The 21,953-nt window shown below is 37.0% G+C and overlaps 1 protein-coding gene across 18 annotated transcripts in view; it reads right to left on the minus strand.

Annotated features, from left to right (window-relative positions):
- The window catches only part of Ufd4 (ubiquitin fusion-degradation 4-like), an 86,434-nt gene extending 65,771 nt beyond the window's left edge, over positions 1 to 20,663 (minus strand). For 15 of the 18 annotated variants that reach the window (XM_022073814.2, XM_087358241.1, XM_087358245.1 and 12 more), the window contains exons 1-3: positions 20,511 to 20,663; positions 20,129 to 20,195; positions 4,620 to 4,759 (exon numbers count right to left, since the gene is read on the minus strand). In XM_022073814.2, the coding sequence (XP_021929506.1) occupies positions 4,620 to 4,759 (140 nt within the window). In that variant the 5' untranslated portion in view covers positions 20,129 to 20,195; positions 20,511 to 20,663. Of the gene's footprint in view, positions 1 to 4,619; positions 4,760 to 7,263; positions 7,342 to 9,808; positions 10,255 to 13,792; positions 13,965 to 20,128; positions 20,196 to 20,510 lie in introns of those variants that run through there. The other 3 variants (XM_022073810.2, XM_022073811.2, XM_022073812.2) reach the window with 3 other exon arrangements.
- Positions 20,664 to 21,953: the final 1,290 nt, after the last annotated feature.

The following is a 21,953-nucleotide window of genomic DNA, read 5'->3' on the forward strand; positions in this document are numbered from 1 at the left end:
CTGAAATAGATGTACATTACCAAAAGATAACATTAACAACACAAGTCTTGGAGGACTGCAAGCCTGTACAATATGACATCTGCCTTTATTTGTTACTTTTCCAGAACTCATTGTTTATATAATACATTAACAAGAACTCTATTAGCCTGTCTTACACATTTACATACAAAACTTTCTCTTCATTACTTCATTTGTGTTCATTTGGACATCCCTGCACATCACATGGCAAACAATGACACATATGTTATGAAAGTTACCTTTCTAATGACTAAAACAACTCTCCTCCGTTTATCCACTGTGTACCGATTCACACATTCAGCTAAGATCTGAGGAAAGTTAATACCCCCACCAAAGTTAATTTCAGCACAAATCCATCAATGAAGAAATATACAGTAACATAATGCTATTAATTCAAACATAACATTTTGTTTTCAGACATTACGATTCAAAGAGAAGTTCGCAGAACGATGTTCTGGGACAGAAAAAGTAACAGAAGAATCAAGACAAACCCACAATAAGAAACTCAAGACTTTTACATTTCAGCATCATTAGCGTGATGAAATCAAAAGTTAGAACGTAGCAAACACAGGAAAAATAATAAAAATACAAAATTCTTGTGAGAAAGCAGACCCAAGTACAGAAGAAAGTATGATAATGAAAAGAATCTTGGAGAACTAGGTTCTAAAGATGTGAACTAAATGGAGCTTTGCTTATCATAGGTTCTATAGCAACAAGAAATTAATATTTATTTTTTTAAAAACTTGAATAGTTACGAACGGCATAAGACAAAATTAGTTATCAGATTAAATTCATTTCATTTCAGATGATAAAGTTGCGTAATATTGTGATAAATATATATTTGTTTAATCTTGTCAGTCTAATCACAATAAAATTCCTATTAAATATTAAAATATTACTATAATTAACATTTAAATATTTAAAATATATTAAAATGATGTTCTCTATCGAAATGTTTGATTTACAATTAGAACATCAGTTGATGATATTCTAATTGTAAATCGAACATCAGTTGATGATGTTCTAATTGTAAATCGAACATTTCGATAGGGAACATCATTTTAATATATTTTAAATATTTAAATGTTAATTATAGTAATATTTTAATATTTAATAGGAATTTTATTGTGATTAGACTGACAATATTAAACAAAAATATTCATTTCATTTGTTCTTCCTACATTTGTACTTTGCTTTAGGATCTCACTGACCTGCAACTGGTGTCTGAATCAGAAGAAATATTAGCAACTAAGGGCATTTACAAAGAAAGAGCAACCAGAAGTTGAATTTGTAATAACAATAAACTATTAGAATTTTTACTATACAACAACGCAGATGTAATGGGAAGGAACATGTTAAATGAGTTCTGATAGGATTAATAAATAAGTAAAACACATCTATAGAAAGCAGACCCTCAATATGACCACTGAAGATTGAAAGACACTTTTGCGATGTCTGTAAACAGACCAGCTAGTTAGTCGAAATGATTGGAACGGAAATAAAAGTGATTATTAACATACTTCCTTGAGAAAACTCAGCATGAGTCAAAAGTGTCACATATCAGCAACATCAAACACAAGAACAAAAGAGGGGGGGGGGGGGGAAATTGACTAGACAGGAAACAGATTTCATGTACTCAGATTAAAATATTACAAGATTATATACATCTCAGAACCAGACATTTGCCAAGACCAATGGAAGTGAATGACCTCCATTCTCAGCTGACAACTGAGCCAAGGTTTAACATAAAGCACAGAGTTATTCTGAGAGTACAGTAACCAGTGCCAGCACATGGAAATTCTACATTTCCCCTGACACATGCTTCTGGAAATTGCAGTAACTTGAATATAACAACAGATCTAGCTGGGCCTGTGTCAGGCAGAAAATTACTTTACCAGACATGCTAGTTTTACCACCCTGTAATAAGAAAAAACATTTTCAACTAACTAACTAGATGGCTTATGGAACCTGAAGGTTCATCACCAAATTAACCAAATCCCTCCACTAGACCCTGTCCTGGGCCAACAAAATCCAGTCTCCTTCAACTCCTATCTCCCATAGATCCCGCCTGACCTTATCCTCCCATCTACGTCTAGGTCTCCCCAGTGGTCTCTTCCCCTCAGGTTTCCTGATCAATATACAATGAACACATCTTGCACCCTCCATGCATGCCACATGACCTGCCAATCTCATTCTTCTTGACTTAATTTAATTACAAATTTTTAAGCTCGTCATTATGCAGCTTTCTCCATACCCCATCGTCTTCTCTCCTAGGCCCAAATATCCTCCTCAACACCCTATTCTCAAACACCTGCAACCCATGTTCCTCCTTCAGAGTGAGAGACCATGTTTCACACCCATACAAAACAACGGGAAGAATTAGTGTTTTGTATTTTTGAATCTTCAGGTTCTTAGAAATCAGACGGGAAGACAAAATACTTTGAACTGAAAAGTAGCAAGCATTTCCAGAATTTAGTCTCCTCTTAACTTCCTCATGAATATCATTCTAATTACATTTTCAACAGCAATGTAAAACAAACATAGCAACATTGCGGGGACCATCTGGGCCTCGTTCAGAGAGAAAACAAATTTAAAATCTGTGACACACAACAGAACATGTAAATAATATGGCAACTGTTAACTATGCCTGAAGTTAAATTTAGAGTTACTTATATAAAAGGTGTAAAGTTAAACATCTTAACCAACTAACTAAAGAAAATAAGTGATTTAAAAATTAACTTCTCAAACAAACCACTTAATTAAGTGTTACAGTCAATATTTAAATGACCAAAACATTTTCTTTTTCTGAGAAAAAGTCACAACTGTGCGCCATTTCCTCAACTGCCTATTATTTACTTCTATAGCATCTGACAGTACTCCAAATTGATGAATTTTCAAGAGAAAACATCTGAGTTCAATCACTCACACTGCTACCATAAAGCAGGAAGCAACAAAAACCTGTATTTCCAAATAGGGCAAGTGACATGGTCAATAGTGTCTTACGATAAACACTACCGGTATAATATCCCTTCAAGTTCCAAGGTTACTCTATTTTTTTTTATTTTTAGTGTTCTGTCTGCCGACAGGTCCATATGAACAGAATCCTTCCATCCTTTTCTCTTCTCGGACTGGGACCTGTTCATATACGTTCTTGGCAGATGATCCAGAAGTGGTTTGCCATTGCCTTCTTCTGTGTGTGAATGGAGTAATTGTTGGGATGCCACGGAGGAAAACTCCGTGTTGCCTAGACCACGGCCTTGCCCAACACAAGTTATAAATTCGAACCCGAGACCCCAGGATTACAAGGCCAGCGTTCTAACCGCTAGACCACCTCATCTTATTATTATTTAGTGTTCTGTCTGACGAGAGGTCCATATGAACAGGATCCTTCCATCCTTTTCTCGGACTGGGACCTGTTCATATACGTTCTTGGCAGATGATCCAGAAGTGGTTTGCCATTGCCTTCTTCTGTGTGTGAATGGAGTAATTGTTGGGATGGCACGGAGGAAAACTCCGTGTTGCCTAGACCACGGCCTTGCCCAACACAAGTTATAAATTTGAGCACCACCGGGAATTGAACCCGGGACCCCAGGCTTACAAGGCTAGTGTTCTGACCGCTAGACCACCATTGCATTACTTGGCATTAATTAAAAAAATGTTATATTTATTCTGGCCCGGACACAAAATAACTAACAAATATTTCCTTAATTCTAAAAGTTAAAAAGTATGGCTATACAATACAAATAAATATTCTGAAAATCAAGGTTTTGCAACAAGATCAGAAAAACATATATTCACAATCATGACTAAGTACTGACATTACGAGTTTCCCTGTTTGGGTTTATCAGTCTGTTAAAAACACTGTATCAACTGCGGAATTTGTTTATAAAAAAAAATGAGATGTGAAGATGATTACATACAGTGAAGTAGAAAGGCTGAGAAAGCAACACCTACATAAGGTAAGATAAAGTACAGGCAAAGCAGACACTTGTCCAGCCTACAACCAGTCATTTTACTGAGCTCAAGGAACCATTTCAGAAAAACCAAAAAAACTTATCACCATAGCTTATATCAGGGCTGAGATTTGATTTCAGGTATTTCTAAGTATGAGGTTGGACAGCCAAGTACAACACCAAGGTGCCTCATGATCAGGAATGGCATGGTTATCTGATGTTACTGGTTACTGGGAACGACCCGTTCTTCAAGTGCCTCAGCACTGCGGGTCCCAACTTTTCATTGGCTTGATCTATAGACATTTTGATAAGACTCCTTGGACGAGGGTCTCGGCCCATCGCAAGACCTCTACCTGTACACAGGACAGCACAACACAGAAGAACGCAGACAAACATCCATGGCTTGAGTGGGATTCGAACCCACGGTCCCAGCGACCAAGCGGCACGAGGCTCACGCCTCAGACCGCGCGGCCGCTGCGGACCCCGGTTATCTGATGTACAATGTTAAATACAATCACTTATAAAACCTGTAATGCACTTCATTTTCACATGATAAAAACAATGAAAACTTTGTACCATTTATTAGTGAAAAGTGAATTATGCATCAATTAGCAAACTTTTAATAACATACACAGATTTGGTAATTACCTCTCGAAGCAGCGATCAACATTATCAGACATGAGCAGCAGCATACAAAGTTGTTCCAGCGCAATAAGCTGCATGTCTCGCTCGTCTCCCTGCCCCATGTTCAGCCATTCCAGGAGTGTTTCTGGGTCTACTTCTGCCATCTAAAACAAAGGACAAGTTTTTATCACCTAGAATCCATTTTTACTCTCATGCTTTGTGAAGACACACGAAAAACATAAGTCAAACGTACTTCTACACCTGATACTTAGGTTGTCGGTTGCAGTAAAAATATATCGGTAACATCAATTACAATGAATAAAATTGCATAATCTCCTTCAGAAAAAGGCAATTAGAACAATGATGGGATGTAGCAATAGAGTATCGTGTAGAAATATATTCAAAGAATTAGATATCTTACCGTTGGCATCACAATATATATTTTCTTTATTATTGTTTGTATTACAAAACAAAACTCTTTTTCCATCAAACATTGACTCTCATACTATTGATACTAGACAGAGACAAAATTTGTATCTACCCCAAGCCAATTTAACTATTTATCAGAAAGGAGTTCACTATGTGGGTATAAAGATATTTAATAAATTACCCACAGAGGTTAAGAATACCTCAAATAATTTTAAAAAGTTCACGGTTGCATTAAGGCATTTCTTAATTACTCACTCGTTTTATACTGTGGATGAGTACTTAATTGGATAACTATTGTAATAAAAATACTAATTATATTGTCTTGAATTTAGTACGCTGCTTGTCTAGATGTAATTTTTTTAATGTATGTATTTTATGTTTTTATACTTGAGTTTGTGACGTGTTCTATATCCACTATTGGATTCTTGGAACTTGTAAATAAATTAAAAAAAATAATCATGTTCTGAACACGAACTTCTCCACTTACAGCCAATTAATCTGGCAGGAATCTAGTAAATATGTAAGAAATTATTCTTAAAAAGTTCGATATACATTGCGTTCCACAACCAGTCAGCCATAAATTGGGAGGTGCTTCAGGAGGTAATTTCAATTAATAAATATTATACAACATTGGCCCTATTTCCAACCATTGCAGAGCATTGGTTGCATATTTTACCACTAGTAATTCTCAGCTGTTCTTGTTAGCTGTTTGTTGGTTCTGGAGATCCATGCCCAGTGTGTTGCAGTAAAATAAATCAATGGTCAGTGTTATGAAAACCACTGGAGTGTTGTCATGGTCCAATACTTTGGCAATTAAGGCTTTGACCGGGATGTTCTTTTGTTAAATCTTATGTGGTACCGCCTGATTCGACTTCTAATGGTTAAGTGAAGTGTTTTCTTCGCGGTACGGTCTGGATTCGTAAATATTATGAAGACGAGCTTCGGCTTCAAAGGGTTAACCAGCTGATTTTCGTAATGGTGAGGTGTAGTGTTTTCTTCGCGGTACGGTCTGGATTCGTAAATATTATGAAGACGAGCTTCGGCTTCAAAGGGTTAACCAGCTGATTTTCGTAATGGTGAGGTGTAGTGTTTTCTTCGCGGTACGGACTGAATTCATAAATAACATTCAGACGATCTTCGGCTTCAAAGGGTTAAGATCTCCAGACCTAATATACCATGATTTCCTTTTATGGTATCTAATAAAAGAGATGAATCACAGGATCAAAATATACACAAGAGAGGATTTGCTGCATCAGATAATGGATGCTGCTTACATATTTCAACACACTGAAATGATTCAGAGGGCAGTAAACTCTTGTTTGGAATGAACAAGCCAGTGTATTAACAGAACTGGATTGACTATGACAGTACCCACAACCAACCTTGGACACATGCCAGCAGCAACTGAATTAAGCAACAAACAATAATCAACAGACAAAGCAAAGTTGCACCTGGAAGACAGTGTCAGCTATTACGAAAATATGACACATAAAACATGGAAGTAACTCTTTTGCACGTATTCAACTACAGACATTACTGAAACCAAAAATTATTCCCAACATAAATACAAAATTTCATAAATTCCTTACTGATGATAATTAATAGATCTTAAAGACAACTGAACTGCACTTGTCACCAGTGACTCTATAAACACACCAGATGAATAAAACCAAACTTAAACATGGGAGTTCTAATCAGACCTCATAATCCCCTTTTCCTTCTGTACCGAGTACCAGTCCTGCACATTTTGTAAAGTAATAAGTATTAACAGCGAACTCAAACTGTGAGTGTATGTTACTTTTTGAAAGCATTATTTGTTATAAAAATCATCACTGGTCTTGATCTTCATTTACTGCAGACAAAATCACTGTTGACAAAGATTCTCAACAAACTAGAGCTGGACACCACACTGGAGAACAAATGACAACTAGTGTTTCGTTAAATGTAAACCATATTTACATTTGAAAAATGTATCCAATAAAAAGTTACAGACCTCATCAAAATATATTTTACATCCACGAGTAGTTTTTTTTAAAAAAAAAAACTTGATGAACTTCGATGTGAACGTCACGAAAAGCAGTTGGCCATTGCAGACCAAAACGAAATTCGCCAGACAATTTTAGTGTGTACACAAAATGCAAAATTTCATCCAGATCTGCTGCCCAGTTCTAGTGACACCTTCATCAAGCTGTCATTTTATTAAGTTAACACAAAAGACGGGTTAAACATTTGTTTCGACCTTCAATTAAAGCGATATCGTGGGCTGGCCTCCTTCAGATACAATTTTTCACTACATTACGAAGCTCTGACCGCCCAACGCCCGTGACGTGGCTGGTGTTTTTAAATAGCCCTGGTCAGGCTTCCAACAGCTGACAGTGCGGTACAGATCAAGGTCGTACGATCGGATAAAGAACAAAAAAAAAACACCATGGTCCTACCAGAACGTTAGGACGTACGACGGGCAATGGACTTTCAAATACTGAATCACCAATTAGGGAACCCACTTACGGCTGCCCGCCTGTTAATCACCTGATTCAAACACCTTAACTAATTTTGTTAACCAGGTAAGTTTTACGCCGCTGAAGATTTTCAACATTTCACCAAGTTCGCCAGTACGGCGAGCGTATGAATTTGCGTGGTGCAAGGGCATACGTGCCATTCGATTAAATGTCCTGAAATTCTGTTTCGTGGAAATCATATATGATCTTGAGAAGGCAAAGTTGCGTCAGATTGTGATATAATAAATATATATTGTTTAAATCTCGTCCGTCTAATCACAATAAATTCTTATTAAATATTAAAATATTACAATAATTAACATTTAAAATATTTAAAATATATCAAATGATGTTCTTTATCGAAATATTCCATTTACATTAGACCACCACTTTTCACGACATGTTTCAGTTCCTAAAAGAACATCGTTTGATATCTGATAAAAATGTACGCTAAAATAATATATAGAAATTGTATTTAAGTTATTATTGATTTGAATCTTTATATAATTATATACACCTGAAGATAGTTCTTTTAGGAACTGAAACATGTCGTGAAAAATGATGGTCTAATGTAAATCGAATATTTCGATAAACATCATTTAATATTTTAAATGTTAATTATTGTAATATTTTAATATTTAATAAGAATTTATTGTGATTAGACGGACAAGATTTAAACAATACATATGATCTTATCACATTACATTTATTTTAAAGATATAAAACAACATGCTAATTTCCCGCGAAAACTTGATATATAATTAGAGTCTTAATATGTATAATAAATGACGTTCAACTTTAAACTTGTCTTAGTCTTGAATCTCATCTTTCATGCTACTAATACGCGTGTCATCATATTCTGATTTAACAGCCAAATATATAAACGCGAAAGGTCAACTATTAAAACCTCCCATATGGAATCGTAAACTAGAAGAGAAACTTCTAGCTCAGACTGTCCACTGAACCATGCGCAATGGCAGAAACGTAGGAGACTGCTGTGGCATTGATTCGAAAGTAAAGGCAAGGCAGAGCAGTCTGTTGACATATAAGGGATCACTCTGAAATACTCACTTTCTGACTTACGCAGACAGGCCTACCACAGCCTCCGACAACGTCGATGAAAATCATGTTCCAAACGGCCTTTCTGGACAGTTGTTACAATGCCATGAACGTCTTAACGTGATTACAAATGATAAATTTTAAGGACATTCTCACCTCAATATATCACATATAGCGGACGTGCACGTATTTATTTTTGGCAAAGGAATGTATTTTTTCACAGGCGCATTTACGATGTTCCAAAATCAAACTGCCCCCTCCAAAGATTAGGTCGTTTTTGACTAACGCGCTGAAGAACATTTATGAAAGGCGATTCGCAATGGACGTCTCCCATACCTACCCGAACCGCAGTCAGTGGGCTACATAAACCAATGAACTCGGTATGCAAATGAGAACGGAAATGTACTCACAGTGTAAACTGTTATCGCTTCTGAAATTTTAAATTCTATAGTAAAGTCCGCATACGTAAACATTTCAATGTATTTTCTATTCAGAATGATCTGAAACAAGATGAACATTTGTTTTGAACTCTTGTTTAGAATGCACCATCAGCAACGGTGACTCGAATTACACGATACACACAACAGATTCTGATCAATGGTGATAATGTCAATTTTTTTTATTAAGTGTTCTGTCTGACGACAGGTCCATATGAACAGGATCCTTCCATCCTTTTCTCGGACTGGGACCTGTTCATATACGTTCTTGGCAGATGATCCAGAAGTGGTTTGCCATTGCCTTCTTCTGTGTGTGAATGGAGTAATTGTTGGATGCCACGGAGGAAAACTCCGTGTTGCCTAGACCACGGCCTTGCCCAACACAAGTTATAAATTCGAAGCCGAGACCCCAGGATTACAAGGCCAGCGTTCTAACCGCTAGACCACCGTGGCGGTTAACAAATCCATAAGAACTCGCAAAGTTAAAATATTTTGGAACAACAGTACAACGTCAAAATTGCATTCATTAAGAAATTAAGTGGAGATTAAATTCGGATAAACCCTGTTTTCATGCCTGCTATCTAAAAGCGTACAGATCTGAATAAACAGGGCGATTTTTACTTGTCTTGTGTATAGAGGAAACCTGCTTAGAAAATATGAGACTAAGAAGATCGAAGTGATAGAAGGCTGGATAAAACTGTAATATGAGAAATTTCATAATTTGTACTCTGAACCAAATATTAGAACGATCAAATCATGCGGGGATGAAACTGGCAAACATGGATCTAACCTAAGTTTCCTGCGCAGCCAAATCTGCGGCCTCCTTAAAGTAACGAGACTGTGGAGTAGAGACAGCGTTGCTGCTTGTCGTGTTGAACATGAAAGTCCGAAGTACGCAAGTGTCAGGGTTTCTTGGGCAACAAGACGCACTTTCACCTCTAGTTTAGCTTAGCAAACAAGACGAATAAAATAAGAGTCCACATTCACACGAAACAAAGTCATATTTCCCGGTTTACAAAACGATAAACTGCGAATCTCCCCTTGCGACTAAGCACCACACCGCACACGTGCATGGGGAAATGGACGTGAAGCTAGGATCAGTCTTAACTTCCAAGATGGCCGTCTTCCGGGATGTTACGCCGTGTAGTCTGGTTGATACTGAGCGTCGTTTCACAGGTGCTTACTACCAACATCATCAGGGTGATGATTGAGGTACTATGCACTTCTGAAACGCCCGTCAATTTCTAACAGACTGCACTGAGCAACATTCTGGAAGACGGCCATCTTCACAATCGTCGCACGTACTAACTTTCTTAACCTCAGCGCTAGGAGCCGGTTAGCACAGCGTCGTAGATGCGTATAGGAGAATGGAAGTGAAGGCAGTTATTAGTAACCTCGTATCAGGATCAGGTTAAGCGGATCCCAGAGCCAGTCTGGATAAAAAGAATCCTGCTAAAATTCTGTACAAAAAAAAAGTCATCACATAAAAATCGACCTGTTTCGGAACATTTGTGTATACTCAACGAAAAACAAAATACTACTTCATAACATTTTCAACTAATATGTATTTAATTTGTCAAACAAAAATGTTCTCCACCAAAGACATATGACATTTAGGAAAGTCGCAAAGGGGCCCACGTTTCGAACTTCCTTTTCATTCCGTGGTTTGATGTTACGAAAAGCGCGACCAATCCTACCTAAAGGTACAATTTGGCTGCACGCGACCGAGACAGGCGACAGAGTTACGAGACCGAGATTGGTCGCTTCCTGTCTGCTCTCTGTACAATCGTATGAAGTACAATTACGAGCGCGAGACAAAGACAGGCGACAGAGACAGGCGACAGAGTTACGAGACCGAGACTGGTCGCTTCCTGTCTGCTCTCTGTACAATCGTATGAAGTACAATTACGAGCGCGAGACAGAGACAAAGCACAGGAGACCGCTCTCGGACCAGTAGTGTCTCGCGACGGGCTCAGGCAGCACGTGTGTTGTTGAGTAAAATAATGGCAGAAATTACATTTACTGGTGACCAAGATGAGCAATTGGTAGAATTAGTAGCAGAAAATGATAAATGATTCTTTATTAACAGACAGAAAGATCCTTCTTCACGTCTGGATTTGAATATTGAACTCGTAGGTTTTCTTTGTTTCTTTCGCAACAAATAACACAGCAACACATCATCTTCTTCGAGTAACCTTTTTAGAAGCATTTTTGTACTCATTTTTCACAGAATATGTGCACGTGTGTCTCAACAAAACAAAGGAAACAAACACTTCGCCGCATGTCTCGGTCGTCACCTCAAAAGCGTGTGGCGACAAGCTGCGATGTGTCCGTCTCCCGTCTCTGTCGCGTGCAGCCAAATTGTACCTTAACGTTGTAAATACGCTAGTGTTCGAAAGGGCAATCCAATCCAACTCGTAACCTTCGTAACAGTTCGTGTTCAAGCAAGTTATGTTTCGTGTAAAGAAATAGCGTGATATGACGTAACTTACAGCACCGAGTTTGTGTAGCTAAAATATCTTCGCCAGGTCACATTAATGGAAAGGATTCATTTCCCAACATGGTGAGATTTCAGGTTCTCACCGTGAGCATGAACATGACTGTCTTCTGGGATTCTGTACCCTGATGATGGCGTCAGCAAGCACTTCTATCAGGCAACACGGCGCAACAACCCAGAGGACAACCACCTTCTACGTATACTTTCAAAAATCGATTCAATAATAAAGGATTATCCTTGAAAAATTACTAATCTAGTCAATAAAGTTCCTGTAGTCATCTAACCGGTTTAACCAGCTGATTTTCGTAATGGTGAGGTGTAGTGTTTTCTTCGCGGTACGGACTGAATTCATAAATAATATTCAGACGATCTTCGGCTTCAAAGGGTTAACCAGCTGATTTTCGTAATGATGAGGTGTAGTGTTTTCTTCGCGGTACGGACTGAATTCATAAATAATATTCAGACGATCTCCGGCTTCAACTGGTTAATAAGCATCATATTCACGAAAGCGTATCCTAGACACAGACTGGTAAGCCAAACCGTCATATTTAAGAGTCACTTGAACCACCCGGAACACCGTTACTCAGGAGTAGGCCGAACCGCTATCCAACGTGGAGGGCAACGTAGCCATCATCTGCTTTCCCAGCTTACACGAGACACAGAAAGTGGCTCAGACCAATTTCAAATGCAAATTACGAATAATCATCGACGAAAGACACAGCGGGGGAAAAAATTATCTTAGTACCAAACATTTTTATAAATTTAACCTGGATTATCTTTACGTCGATAATCCCTTTGACAAACAAAAATACATATGACTTCCGGGATACAATGCTTCAGTGACGCCCTCATATTCTCCAGAAACAAGACTATAATCAATTTTACCATATGCTCCTTAAATGGAACCAGTATAATAGATTCACTTTCATGCAACCTGGTATAAACACATTTCCACTGGTAACCAACCCACAGCTGAGCTATTTAACCGTTCAAAACTGAATGGTAATTGCATATACCAGCCACTTTAAGAATAACAAATTCTGTAATTTTTTTTATTTCTGGGTTCCAAATTATTCCCTGTGTAAACGAGAAATGTTTCCTTAAACAACATTGCACAGGCGATCTTCGTAATGCAGAGGTGTTTTCTTTGCGGTACGGACCAAATTATCAACAATTATTTAGCCCTTTAAAGCTCAATGGGAACTACCCACCTTCTCCAAAATTAAAAGCAATTTTTTATTTATGGTTTCATATTAATCTAATTGTAAACATAATTTATTTCCGAAACAATGTTAACCAGTTGATTTTTGTAACGGTAAAACGTAGTGTTTTATTTGCGGTACGGACTGTATTATTAAACAATTTACATGAGCTTCGGTTTAATTCTTCTAAGTCACATTTGGTCCGTTTGTAGGCGTACAAACAGGGGCGGAATCGACACTAATGTTACTTATGGGGTTATGGGATGTTGTGTGGTTAACATATCTTCCAAATATATATATGCCTTTTGGAAAAGATAACCATTAAAACCACCTATTAAGTCCATCCTATAAATAAAACAGCACTAGCTACTTCACTGATTTCACTAAAATTTGGCACTTAAGGCCTAAATTAACTTTTATGAAGGTTTGTATTTTTTCACTCTACTGAATGACCTTTTATAAAACTCGATATGTTATATGAGGCTTTTACAAGTTTCAATACGTACAAGATTAATTTATTTCAATATATTCTAAGGATCACACACGAAACTGACTAGTGCGTATTTTTTTTAATCCTTTGATAGCAATAAAACCTGATAAATAAATTTGAAATTCGACCCTTCCATTACACGAGAATTAAACCTATCAAATTTCGTTGATTTTAATTCATCTGAAGGACCTACATGAACCTTTACAAGCACTTTGACAGATTTTAATGAAACTCGACATACGAGACGCCTAACACACTCATACGAGTACTGCCATGTAACGAGTTAATTCACTTCAGTACTGAGAGACAGCGGGTAGACATCACGCCTAACTTAAAGTAATCTTTTCAATGCCATGACAAGGGTACACATGTTATTTCCTATGGTATTTTGTAGACTGCATAAGAGCGGCCAAGCTACGCCTTGCGATAACGGAATAACTAAGCAGCTAAGGAAAACGTGAAACGTGGCATGGCACGCCAAAAATTACAAGCGTTAAGAAACTAAACTTTGAAGTTACACACATTATAACACGACAAACGATAAAACACTTCACTCCATGCGACACGCTATAAAATTGTTTATACCTAGAAGTAAACTTCCACGCATTAATGCCAACAACAGATGGAAAATAAACAGTCGTCTTCATGCACCAACTATTTCATCATTCCCGGAACACAAACACATTGTTACAGAAAAATAACATCTCCATTCGGCAACGAAGTTACGACCTTCATACTTCCATTTCCTGAGCACCGAGACCTTCAGTTTTCAGTTTTATGGAGAGGCCTACATCTCGATCTTGTACTGAACCTTAATCGATTACAGGTGTACCAACCCGACAAGCAAAACAAACCAAATCTAAAGGAGTTTCGAGCAAACAACATAAATAAGATTTTAAATCCTATCAAGGTCAGAAGACCTCCAATCTGTAAACCATAGCAGTAGTTACCAATCTATAGTTTTCATATCACGTTGAGATTTGCCTGAGTATGTACTGACGGGCGGAATTCTTTCATTCGCGTATACGCTGATGCAATGTCAATACCGTATGTCTCGTCCTTGTTGCGAAGGCACGCGATGTGACGGGTATCATAGAACAGCATATGCGAGACACGGACAACTCAACCGCGGTGAATTTGGGAGCCGATCGTGCGGGGCCAGAAACTCGTAAAAATATAACTTGTTTAAACGTATTAAAATACCTCAGACTTGTCGGTCGGACCTTCGTGAAATCGATATGAAATGCCCAAAGAAAATATGCATAGGACGCCGTTACACACACAAGACTTGCAAATCAGCCTACTCAGAGCAAAATAGTCGATATCCTTCATGCTAAACTATGAATGCGTCATTCGTCGCTGGTTTGCCATCTCACTGGCCACTACACTTCATATTTATTTACCGCAGATATAAATCTGGCCACCGCACTTATATTCAGCTATAAACGGAATTCTCTTACACTGCCCCCTTCAGAAAACCATTTCAAATAAAACTTTCCGTTGTTAACGAGACCTCTTTAACACTTTTGTAAAGTCAAATCTAAAACTTCATGACGATGGTGAAGAGTCAATTGAATAAAAATTTTCTTGGATATTATCCATCGTCTAGTAAATATAAAACGTAAAAACGTAAAACGACGTTTCGGAGATGGGACTCTTGAAGACGGAGATAGAGTCCCATCTCCGAAACGTCGTTTTTTACGTTTTATATTTACTAGACGATGGATAATATCCAAGAAAATTTTTATTCAATTGACTCTTTTGTAAAGTATTTATGAGGAAAATGCAGTTCCAATTCACTGTAAAAATGGCGTTACAATGGACCTGTAAAAGTACCGGAGGCTGGATGCTGGAGGTGAGCTGTAGTTCCATGCTTAAGTAACCTCGGCACGAGAAAGCGACTCGTCAGATTCACGCCCCGGCAGCTTTATCCCCGGTGAAAGAGACTCTGGTTCCCCACTTGATAGGAAACTAGGAACGTCCTGTCTGGACACTGTGGTAACGAGAAAAATATTGGCCCTTTCCGGGAAATGAACCCTGGCAACCCAGCCTACACGCAACACTTAACTATTCCGGCTCACAAACAGACACATTACATTCTCACGACATACTTTAACGTATATTTGTTTAATCTTGTCAGTATAATCACAATAAAATTCCTATTAAATATTAAAATACTACTATAATTAACATTTAAATATTTAAAATATATTAAAATGATGTTCTCTATCGAAATGTTCGATTTACAATTAGAACATCACATTTCACCCGACATGTTTCAGTTCCAAATGAACTATCTTCAGGTTATAAATTATATAAACTTAAATATAATTTCTTAAATGCAACTTTTAGTCAGATGTTATGATGATATTTAAGTTTATATAATTTATACACCTGAAGATAATTCATTTGGAACTGAAACATGTCGTGTGAAATGTGAATGTTCTAATTGTAAATCGAACATTTCGATAGAGAACATCATTTTAATATATTTTAAATATTTAAATGTTAATTATAGCAATAATTTAATATTTAATAGGAATTTTATTGTGATTATACTGACAAGATTAAAACAAATATATATTTATCACAATATAACGCAACTTTATCATCTACTTTAACGTAGTTAAACAAACCGGAAATTTAAATACGATGAGTACAGCTAGCTTAAGAAATGAAACGCATCAAAGTGCGCGTTCTCTCAGCTATAAAAGTCTCAGTCGTATGTAAGACTAATCTGTATGAAGAACGTTTACATTTTGTTTTATATTCGAACAAGATAAGCATCACCCACATTATAAGTACTTCTAAATCAAGTCCAATTGTACCAACACTTGAAAATAGAATGTTTCGCCATCTGGCGTAATCAAGAAGGACTTTACACGATCCTCGTTCAAGCTCGGCTTTTATTCTAGTGACTCAGATGGCGGACACAAAAGACAATCCGCTACAGAACTGATGACCGTGCAAGTGTCGCCTATACCTTGCAGGTGTAGGCCAGGAGACGAGTACCACAACCAAGTCGATCCATTAGCATTTCCGTTATGCACGAAATAAACTTTACAGACGCTCCTAATTCAACCATTGGTAAAGACGTCTTCATAACATTTTACAAAGATCCATCAAACCTAAAACTTCTTTACGATGGTGAAGAGTCGTTTGATTAAAAATTCCCTTGGATATTATCCATCGTCTAGTAAATATAAAACGTAAAAAACGACGTTTCGGAGATGGGACTCTATCTCTCTATCTAAGATCCATACCTATTAAATCTCTCATCCCCTTTTCAGTTTTCAAAATAACAAAGTTCACACCAAAATTCCTTCAGTATTTCTTGTTTCTTCCAAGCAACAAAAATCAGTCAGTAGTGAGATTTGTTACACTGTTTTTTTGGCTCCAGAAATCTTTCAACGCAAATTTTATTTAAAATTCTGTTGTGATCTTAGGTCATCCTGTTTAATTTGACGTTCATCATTGTAGTTGTAGATACTAACAATACTGACGACAGCAACAAAGCCTGCAATATTACAAAGAAAACTAACGCACAAAATGAATCGGCGAGCCGCGGGCTGGGAAACTCTGGAGCAGGTGTAAAGACCTTAGACTCACGACATTGGTCCTTCCGCTTTCATACCTTCTGTCTCCAGTGACGACTCTAAAGCGAGGCCAGGGCATATTTAAAGCATTAACTTGAAGGACCTGAGAGTAAACGCGGGGAATCATTTTCCATTTCCCAAAAGCGTTCTGTCCACGTACTCATCGACATTTCAATAAAAGTTTACGTTCGGTGCGAAAACATTGTAAAATTAGACTTCCTTAAATTTAAGTTTACAAGCGACTTCATCTTCACGTAAAGTTGAGTTACATTTCAACTCTGTAGAATAAAGAAACATGCCGATAGACGGTCTCTTTTTTTAAATAATTTATTCCATTACCTTAACACAAAAAGAACGCAAACTATAAAAGATGTCAATGCGTCTACGCACCGCAGTATAAAAGAGTTTACACGCGCAAATACTTTTCAGATCTCAGGACGACGTAAATTTCAAAAGGTCAGTTTTCACGATTCGACAACTTATCAGCAAGGAAAGAGCCCATTGGATACGAGAATGGGTGGGCCCCTATATAAGAAAAAAAGTCAGACTCCAGTCGGGGAATCGAACTTCGGTTGTCCTATCCGTAGTCAGACACTGAGCTAACCTCGCTTACCACACAATTATAACTATATTTACAAGGTTCCAACTATGTCTGCTGCATAAAGCCAAACTCGTGATCACACGTTTACAATGGCATATTTCCAAACCAGCAAACTTTTCACGAGATGCGCATAAACTGGGCACCTCCTTGTCGATGTTGTTCTGGGTGGTAACACTGTGTAGGTTACCAACATTTCGGAGCCTTCAGATCTCCTACAGTTTCACTTCTTTGCACGTGACTATCATTAAAAACAACGGAAGGTACCTTTCTCTTTCAACGTTTTATACATATTTGCTCCTTCCACGGACGACAGAACGTTGATAATACAATTTCTAGATGCTGATGTTTATTTTACGTCTCTACCGAACGTCCTGCTTTGTATCCTGTTGGCCCGAATTCGAGTCTCACCCCCCGAACCCACTTGTCCTGAAGTTTACAGTGTTTTTTATAATGCCCACAAGTATAGGAACATACAGATTGTGATCTTCAGTATCACAATCGATACCTTCACCGTCAAGACCTCAAATCTCACACACTTTAAAACAGCACACGGTCGCTTCCTTCCGCATTCTTTCCAGTTCGTTTATAACAATAATCATACAACACTAAACGATGTTACATGCTCATGAAGCTGCCTTTGCCAAAAAACTGACTATATTACAGGTAGCCCTCGATTTGCGCCGATTCAGAATAACGCCGATTTTGAAACCAGCAAGTTTTTTTGAAAAAAAAATTACTATTATTTATAACGTTTTACAATGTTTCTCGTACTGATTCTTATACTAAATCGTAATTCTTACATCGATGATTTTGAATAAAAATTATAAATACAGTCATCTCTGCAATTACGTATGTTTCGTTAACGCGAATTGGCTCCAATGAGATCGATGAATCGGTAAAAGCTGTTTGTGAAATGCAAACTTTTGCATATGCGAGTTTGATCTTATGACGCCTTATTGTGAAATTGTGAAATTTTGAAAGAAAGAAGAAATCACAACAGTCCACACATGCCTTCTTTAAAAAAAACATGACGATCCTCAAACCAGGGACTTCGTCAGAGAACTAACGCCGCTTCACCAAGCCATCGCCGATTGTAAGTGTATAAAATATATTTTTTAAATTCCCTATATTTTATTAAGTTATTTCAGAGCTTTACTCTAATGCCATTATATTACTCATCAATGTTTGGGTGCTGGGAACGCATGTCACTGACTTCCAATTGATTTACATTATAAAATCGTTACAATTTACGCTGGTTCGTCCAGGAACACATCCTCGGCGTAAATCGAGGGCTACCGGTACAATATAAAATCAGTGCCAATAATTTTAATGCTAAGATCATTTTAGCAAGGGAAAGCAATCCTTCCATGGAACCTTTGATTAGTAAAGAACAACAAATTAAAAGAGGCCAGTATGTTTTTTTCCTACCAAAGATATTTATAAGACACTGAATTTGTAATGAGGACAAGGCCAACTTTGAGGATGTTGATGATGTACAAAGAAGACACAAATAGCAATTCCCACTGCATACAGAGTATTATGAGCAAGATACTGAAAGCAATCATTAACAAAAACAGGATTTCTTCATTAAAGGTAGCCAGCACTTAATATACCAAAGCTATTTGTACTACTGTGCATAATATCCTTGACAACAGAGTTTCCACAAGCAAAACTTTATTCTGTTAAGCCAATCCAAGCACAGCACTTCTCAGTGACTCAAAAAGAAACATAAAGCAAAAAGAGTGGAGTACACACATTTTCCACGTGCTTTATATATGATTTTACCTACTTCACTGCCTTTATATTAATTTAATGCAGATATGAATCTATTCTGCATAATTACAACTGCTGTTGGAAAATTTATCACACTACAGATACCACACAAAACGGTAAAAATTCTTCCTAATATTTCGTTAAATATTTACCATATAAGACATTTCAAATTACAGTTGTAGAACTTCATAGGCTCTATATCTTCTGCTTTTCATACAGTAAGATATTTTTAATAATGCTGAATGGAGGTATATTGGATCAAAAGAATCTAAAAACAAGCTGGGCCAAAATCGTTTAGACTTCCAAAATAAAATTTCAGTAGTTTCAGAGCCAGAACATGTAGTTAGATATATGCAATCTCTCTAATTTTGCATTAACTTTGTGAAAATACATAAAATTTCTACATACAAGAACATAAATTACTTTCAGAGCTTCAAACACAAATACAACCAGGCTACTCAGCTTCCTCAGGTAATTAATCCTTAAAAACATTAATAGCATCTACTGATTCTCTTCTACGGACAGTTCCATGTAAATCGCAACCCACCCACTAGCACACGACAGCTATGTTCTGCATTGTGACTATCTCATTTCATGTTAGTCTGTTCACTCCTGCTGCATCATGCTGTCATATATTCCATGTTAAGTGGGATGCACTGTACAATGGCAGTTATATATTATATGCACTGAAAGAAACTGCAATGTTATAGGCATATAAACCTACAGTAAGTAACAAAGACAAAATTATGTACCATAAACATAATTCAAGAATTATGTTTATGAAATATTTCTCATCAATGACGATGCTGATTTACAATAAGGACCAACAAGATATTGAGTCACTAAATTCCTGTCAATCATACTTTTTCACATTAACACACATTAACCAATCAACAGAGAAAAGGCCTAACCTGCATATAAAAAAAACAAGCACTTTCAGCGAGGCCTTACCTTTCAAGAAGTCCTCCCGAACCCCAAGGTCTGAAGAGCACCCTGCGAACTTCGTAATACGGTATTTCTGTAAAGAGGCCAAAAGCATTTTTTTCTGAAGTCTGCTGTTATGATAAAACATGAAAGGCAAATTAGGCTGAAAACGATGTTACATTTTTGGTTATGGGTATTCATCTTATCAGTTTACCATCAATACTACCGCAAACTCAATCAAAAGCATTCTACACAACCTCCCAATTCCACAAAAATGTATATGGCACAATAATGATTCCTTGGTAATTATGCAAGCAATGGCATGAATACTGCTGACAAAGCTCGTAAAACTAGATCAATTGCAAGGACCAAAATCGTCAATATCAAACATTGAAACAGGTTTCTTTACCTCACACATTCACATATCCATTGCATACGTTATTTCAGTACACATCCAATATACTGCAGTTTTCTGGAAACTTTACACAGAACAAAATTCTTCCTCCTGCAATCACTAACAACCACACGGAAACTTGTAATGGCACTACCTCGATTTCCTGTGTGAGGTGATAGGTCACGTGTTATGACAGCTGAAACGCAATATACGTACTTCCAGCGCCAAATTTAAACAAAAAACACAAAGGTTTTTGTCAAAAACTGTAGATAATAATGATCATGATAACAACTTTACTTTAAACATCCTCCAGTTTAATTGAACGCTGTATAGTTGCCCATTCCTCTGCTTCACCACTCACTGACTGTCCTATACAACATTTCCAGAACTTGCCCGCTACACATGCACCGTGAAAAAGGCCATTGCTATGTTTGCTAAAACGTTGATCGTGACACAACATTTAAAACAATACAGAACATAATTGGAGTATAAACAACATATGTTGTACATAAGCTACTACTAAGCAACCATCATACCAAGCATCACAAAATTTTGCTAAACTTGAAAGATTTTCAGCTTTTAAAACAGATAAGAATACAAAACACATTCATAAAACTTTAGACTACATAACATATTGTTATCTATATAGCTTCAATTGATTTGTATTACTAGTATTTAATAAATACATAACACTGAGAGGGTCATTATTTATTGGCTCTAGCCACATTTCAATTGAATGTAACAAGCCACTACAAACAAGACGTTCAGAATGAATTAATGCAGTCTCATCACTCCTGTCAGACTACTACACGGATGTGTCCTCACAAACCAGCTACACATACTTCCTATCATGCATCTTCATTTGATACTCACTCATTGTTAACAAAACATGCACAGTTGTAACTATAAATCACTATTACAATACAGATAACAAAAGAAAATTGTAACTACAAATCACCATTATTACACTACAGACAACAAAACATTCAAACTGTATCAACTGTCACCACTAAATTTGACAGCATGGATCATGCTATTGTATAGATAAGATACTTCTTCTTAGGAATCCTTCAGAACACATGCAGATGTGTGGTGTATACATACATTTCCTGCTCTAAAATCACCAATTCCTGACACTCTTCACAGATGATTTCAATATGCTTTAAACATATTTTAATATGAAATTTAATCAATTACTTTAACTATATTCTGCTGCACTTCAGGTGACAGACAGAAGTGCAAATACATTATTGATTAGTAAAATATTAGATACAGAATAATAATGGTTGCAGATATAGCTACTTCTGAATAGAAATACTTGTATTGCTAAGAATTTTTAGGTATACTTAGATTTCATATTATATTTCAGCACAAACCTTACTAAGTGGGGCATCCTGCCTTCAGAAGCAAAGTGAGTCTACATAGTGCCAAAAACCAGAATGTCAACACAAACTACAT

The sequence above is a fragment of the Zootermopsis nevadensis genome, unplaced genomic scaffold (assembly GCF_977971745.1).
Source record: "Zootermopsis nevadensis isolate Lab colony 2312 unplaced genomic scaffold, Znev_1.0 Znev_ptg000003l, whole genome shotgun sequence".
In the NCBI taxonomy this organism is placed as follows: domain Eukaryota; kingdom Metazoa; phylum Arthropoda; class Insecta; order Blattodea; family Termopsidae; genus Zootermopsis; species Zootermopsis nevadensis.